Source organism: Bison bison, unplaced genomic scaffold (genome assembly GCF_000754665.1).
Source record: "Bison bison bison isolate TAMUID 2011002044 unplaced genomic scaffold, Bison_UMD1.0 scf7180017864289, whole genome shotgun sequence".
Taxonomy (NCBI): domain Eukaryota; kingdom Metazoa; phylum Chordata; class Mammalia; order Artiodactyla; family Bovidae; genus Bison; species Bison bison.
The window spans coordinates 9,798,416-9,803,961 of NW_011494861.1; the positions used below are offsets into that span (position 1 = coordinate 9,798,416).

The 5,546-nt window shown below is 59.4% G+C and overlaps 1 protein-coding gene across 1 annotated transcript in view; it reads right to left on the bottom strand.

The window, feature by feature from the left end:
• The window catches only part of PRDM16 (PR domain containing 16), a 315,916-nt gene that overhangs the window by 12,305 nt on the left and 298,065 nt on the right, over window positions 1-5,546 (bottom strand). The window contains exon 15 of the mRNA XM_010849972.1: window positions 45-214. Coding sequence (XP_010848274.1) covers window positions 45-214 — 170 coding nt within the window. The remainder of the gene's footprint in view (window positions 1-44; window positions 215-5,546) is intronic.

Sequence of the window (5,546 nt, forward strand, 5' to 3'; positions counted from 1 at the left end):
ATCCTCCAGGCCCCCCGCGCCCCTCCTCTGCGCTGCCCCCCCACCTGGTGCGTGCTCGTGTTCATGCTTCTTCAGGTGCCTGTCCAGGTTGGTCTGCTGCCCGAAGCAGCGGTTGCACAGGTGGCACTTGAAGGGCTTCTCCTTGTTGTGGATGTTCCGCACGTGCCGCTGGAGGTTGGAGGAGATGCTGAAGGAGCGGTCGCAGTACTTACACCTGGAAGACACGGCGCCTCAGCGGAGATCCTGCCCTCACAGCCTCCCTGAGGCCCCTGGACCACGGTGGAGAGCTGGGATGCAGTCCCAGCCAAGTGTCCCTGGAAGCAGATGTCCCCCTATCCCTGACTCTGGGTGGCTGATGCTGTGGGACTGTGCCCTGAGCTGGTGGAGGGGACTCTCTGGGGCTTGTGCCCCCGGGGTGGGCAGCACCGGGACTTCCTGGTGTCTCCTGGCATCTCCCCCTCTCTGCTGTCCTGTCCCCCGAGCGCAGGGTCCACAGCAGAGGGTGGCGTGCTCCCGGCGGCCTCAAGGGGGCGGCCGAGCACCAGGAAAGATGCTCCCAGCAGGTTTTTCCGGAAAGGAGCCCAGACCCGCTGCCTGCAGCTTTCTTCCCTGGCAGACAGACCCCTCCTCTGGCCTGGTCCCAACTCCTCTTAGTGGGTCCTCAAGCAGACCCATCCCCCTTGGGGACTCAGCCTGCCAGTCCACTAGAGTGGCTAGTGGCTGCAGGGCCGCACCAACCCTCCTTAGTGTCCTTCTCTGCCCCAGGGTGATGGGGGCTCCCAGCCTTGCCCCGTCAGATGGCCTCCTGTCCATGGACCCCTTTGGTGGAGGTGCCCCCAGCCCTGTGCGCTTGGTTTATCTTAGTGCCCTCCTGGGGGCACCTGCTGCCAGGCTGCGTGGCGCACTCGGGAAATGAAAAAAGACGCTCTTTCCTTGGATGCTTCGGTTGTCCGAGTATCATGACACCAAGTTATCAGAGCAAAGCATGAAGTTGCCACAAGGAGCAATCTGAGATGCCGGCGTGTGCAGGGTCCCTATGGGTGTGGGGCTTCTCCCAGGGCAGGGCAGAGGAGGGAGGGGGGGATGTCCCCCAGGTTATCACAGGGGAACCAATGGTGAGGGCCCAAGAGACACTGGCAGCAAGAAACAAGAACCAGAGAGGGTGGGGCGTCGGGGACTGAGGACCCACGGCACAGCTCTGCAGACAGGGCCGCCTCGTCCCGTCCCAGGGGTCCAGGCCACCACCACTGGCCAGCCACTCCCACCCGTCCAGGGCGTCCAGCCGGGCCATGGCAGGGGGACTCTGGCTCTGGGTCTCCAGTCGCACATGGTGCGTGTGTCAGTCTGCTCATGCACACGTGTGAGGCTATATGTGCATGCTTACGGGTGCATGTGTGATAGGTGTGCACGTGCTGGTGGGCACGCTCATGTGCTCCTGGTCTCAGAACTTCTCTAGGGATGCCCATAGGCGGCTCAGAGGCACAGGAGCACTGACTTATCCATCCCTGAGCTCAGCTATTTCCCTGTTTTGGGAACCAGGCTCCTGTGGATTGACAAGCAGAGAGGCGAGCATGGCAGAGCGCTGACTGGGCAGGCCCTTGGCAGGCAGAGTCTATGCGGCCAGTGTGGCGGGGCAGGGCTTGGGAGACTAGGTCCGCTCAGAGGGCGTGGCTGGGAGGTACGGGGACCTGTCCTGAGGACACAGCCTGGTGGCCGCGCTCCAACACGGTGTAGTGGTCACGAGCACTCAGCCCTGTGGACGGACACGTGTCTGAGGACACCCCGGGGCCCTGGCCTCTCACCCCAGTGCTGCCCGCCCACTTAGGAGGCGCTCGTCTGACACTTGACATTCAGAAGATGGCCCTACCTGGGGAGTCTGGGCAAGCCCAATGGCCCTGGGTCCCTGAGACAGGACGCTTGACACCCCCAGGCTGGCCACTGGGGCCCGGGGCTGAGCTTTTCCTGCTCAAAGCTGGTGGCAGCTCTCTGTGGTGGGAGGGTGAGAGCCCCCAAATTACCACCCCCTACTCGTGGGTGGCTTCTCCCTACCTGTAGGGCTTCAGTGGTGGCTCAGATGGTAAAGAATCTGCCTGCAACGTGGGAGACCTAGGTTTGATCCCTGGGTTGGGAATATCCTCTGGCGGAGGAAATGGTAACCCACTCCAGTATTCTTGCCTGGAGAATCCCCACAGACAGAGGAGCTTGGTGGGCTACAGTCCATGTGATCACAAAGAGTCGGACACAACTGAGTGACTAACACTTTCACCCAGGAGATAATACTTATGGGATGGGCCCTGCTTGGAGGAGCCCAGACTGCTCCCCTGATGTGATTCTCGGGCTTCATTTACTCAGTCCCGAAGCTTCCAGATGCTGCCTGAGGCCAGACTCATGCTGGCTGCCTCCACAGCAGATGGGCTAAGAGCTGCCCATGATCCACGCACTAGTCCCCCGAGCTCCTTCAATCCACCCCTTTGGCCCTGGGGCTGGCCTGCTGGGCCAGCTGAGCTGCCACCAGGCCCCTGGGAGCCCCTAGGACGTAGGGCCTTGGTCGTCCCACAGTCGTGTAATGTTCAGCAGCCTCGACTTGGACCCCTGTCCCAGTTGCCGGCACCATGAGGGTGGCTGTCTTGTCCTTCTCAGCTGGGGTGACAGAGCAGTGGGACTGGGGCTTCAACCCTCTCCCCTCTGGGCTGAGCAGAGATGCTCAGGTGTGCTCTGATCCAGTGATCCCCTCTCAATAGTCCAGGAAGGAGGACTTCTACATCCCTGCCTGCACCATCTTGCTCCTCAACTCTGCCCCCAACACACCCTCAAACCCACAGAAACCTTCACCCCCCAGTGCTGCCAGGCTCGCCTGTAGGGCAAGTGCAAGGCCAAGCTGGCCCCAGCCCACCCAACAGCCTTCCCACAGGCTGCATGGGGTGCTTGCCTCGGTCTACACGGATGTCTGCACACTCAGCCTTCCTTTCCTGTATCTTTGGAAAAGTAGGGACCCTCGCTGGGCCCCAGCAGTGGCTGTGCAGTATCTCTGAGCAGTGGGACAGCTGAGTGAGAAATAGGACTGGATGAGGAGCTCGGTCGCGGGCCTGAGCACCGTCACTCCCCAACCTCTGCTGGTGGGAGGGGCCAGGAGAGCAGCCACACATTCAGTTTGGTCACAGGGTTCTCTCCTGGTTCTAATTTAAATAAATGGCCCAGAGAAGTGCATCTGAAATTTAGGGGACTGGTGAGCCCAGGGCTGCGAGGGAGCAGGGCTCTCGGAGCAGCTGGAATTTGCGTTGTAAATAAGCTGACAAGTGGCAGTGAAATTTATGGCCGTGCTGTATAAAATAGCACACCATCGCACTCCAACAGGAATGGGAGAGCGGAGACCGGCCAGCCGAGGCAGCGGGCAGCCAGGGGACCTTGCTGTGACCGCGTCTGCCCCCGCCCCGGGGAAGCCAGTGGTGTTGAAGATGCAGCACCGGGCGGGGAGAGTGAAATGGCCCCTGGTGGGGCGGTGGCTGTGTCCACTCTGGAACCTAGTGGGGCCGTACCAGCCACCAGAGAGAGATAGGCTTTAGGTAACTGTAAAAACCGGGAAAGGAAAGATAGCAGAGATTTTTGTAACCCTGTGCTGTGTGCTTAGTCGCTCAGTCCTGTCTGATTATCTGCGACCCAATGGACTGTGGCCCGCCAGGCTCCTCTGTCCATGGGGATTCTCCAGGCAAGAATACTGGAGTGGGTTGCCGTGTCCTCCTCCAGGGAATCTTCCCAACCCAGGGATGGAACCCAGGTCTCCCGCATTACAGGTGGATTCTTTACCATCTGAGCCACCAGGGAAGCCCAAGAATACTGGAGTGGGTAGCCTATCCCTTCTCCAGCAGATCTTCCTGACCCAGGAATCGAACGAACCAGGGTCTCCTGCATTGCAGGCAAATTCTTTACCAGCTGAGCTACCAGGGAAGCCCTTTGTAACCCAGGCTTAACAATAAAATGAACAAAGAACAGACACGTATGGGCCACCTGGAGCCCTGATGGGAATGGTAACAGGACCTTGCTGGGCACGTGGACTCAGCACAGTTAGCAGGATGGGGAGCCACAGAGGAAACGATCTGCAGATGGGGGAGGTGAGCATCCTTAGAGCCGGAGTCCCAGGTCCCGCCAGGAGTCACGGTCAGCCCACGTGCATCCAGAGCACGTGCATCAAGACCCCCGACCCACCTCTGGGCAGCGCCGGAGGGACCCCTGGACAGGCTGCCAGGACAGAGGAAGCAGCCACCCTCCTTCCCACATCTCAACAAGCCCTATGTTCTGGAGCTTGAAAAAACATCATCAACTGCCCCTCATCTCCCAGCCTCACTCAGAGATCTCTAAACTAGGACACCGGCCCAGCCGGGCAGAGGTTTGTCACACTAAGGGGTCGTGCCCACTGTGTGTCACACTAAGGGGTCTGTCTTTCTCTTGCTTGTGGGGGCACCCACCCACCAGCTGGGCCTCCGTGGGCACACACACAGTGCACACATATGGGGTACAGACAGGCGGTGGCGGTTTTCATTGGCGTCACTGGGGTGACTTGGGCTGTGCCAGCACTGGCCTTCTGTGGATGAACTTGCACTTTCTTTCCTCCAACTGAAGCCCCTCCAATTCCCAAAGTGAGGCCAGATGCCCCAGTGATGTCACAAGACAGGCCCACACCCCAAACTCCTCATTGTGGGGCTGCCTTGAGCTAGATACAGTCAGGATTTGCAATGCCAACTTTCAAAGCAATTATTGTTACTCGTGTCGAAACTCACAGATTGAAAGAGCAAAAGAAATCAATGATAATTAAATCCTTCTATAAACATGGACCTGAACCCCCAGGGGCTCTTACATGCAACCCTGTCCAGAAGTTGGTTCTCCTTACAGAAACACACAGGGCTCCTTGTCCGGGAGAGAAGCAGGCCGAGCCCTCCTTTGTTAAGTTGTAAGTCACTTTTGGAGGGTAACAGGGAAGGAGGCTGTGTGCTGGGGGCCAGCTGAGGGCACTGAGCAGATGACTGGTAAGCGATGTAAGCTAACGCTTACCCGGCTGGGACAGGGCCTGGGGGCTATGATGCCTGCAGGAGCCCCTGTAGCTGCCCTGCTACAGGGATGGGTCCAGGACCCTGGACCCATGGGTCACTCCCAGCTGTGTGCCCGGACGACAGGAACCTGACGCTGCCCACTTAAAATGATGCCAGACCCCTTGCTCCCAACGGCCGCTGTCCACCAGACAGCCCAGGATGTCATCCTGGCATTGGGACCAGCATCCCCCAATTTGTCTCAAGGTCTCCCTTCCCTGGGACTCCCGGCCCCACCCCCACCGGGTGGGTTCCCCAAAAGCCAGGATGTTACCCTCAGCTCTTTTCTTGGCCGACAAATGCCCTAGGCACCATGAGAAAAGGCCAGAATGGTCAGCAAGTGTGGCTGTGAGCTTGGACCCTGGCAAGTCAGGGGCGTCTCTGAGCCTGAGGCTCCAAGTCTTTGAAACAGGGAGATGCCCCCACCAGTTGTGAACGTGAAATGTAGAGGCTCTCACAGCCCCC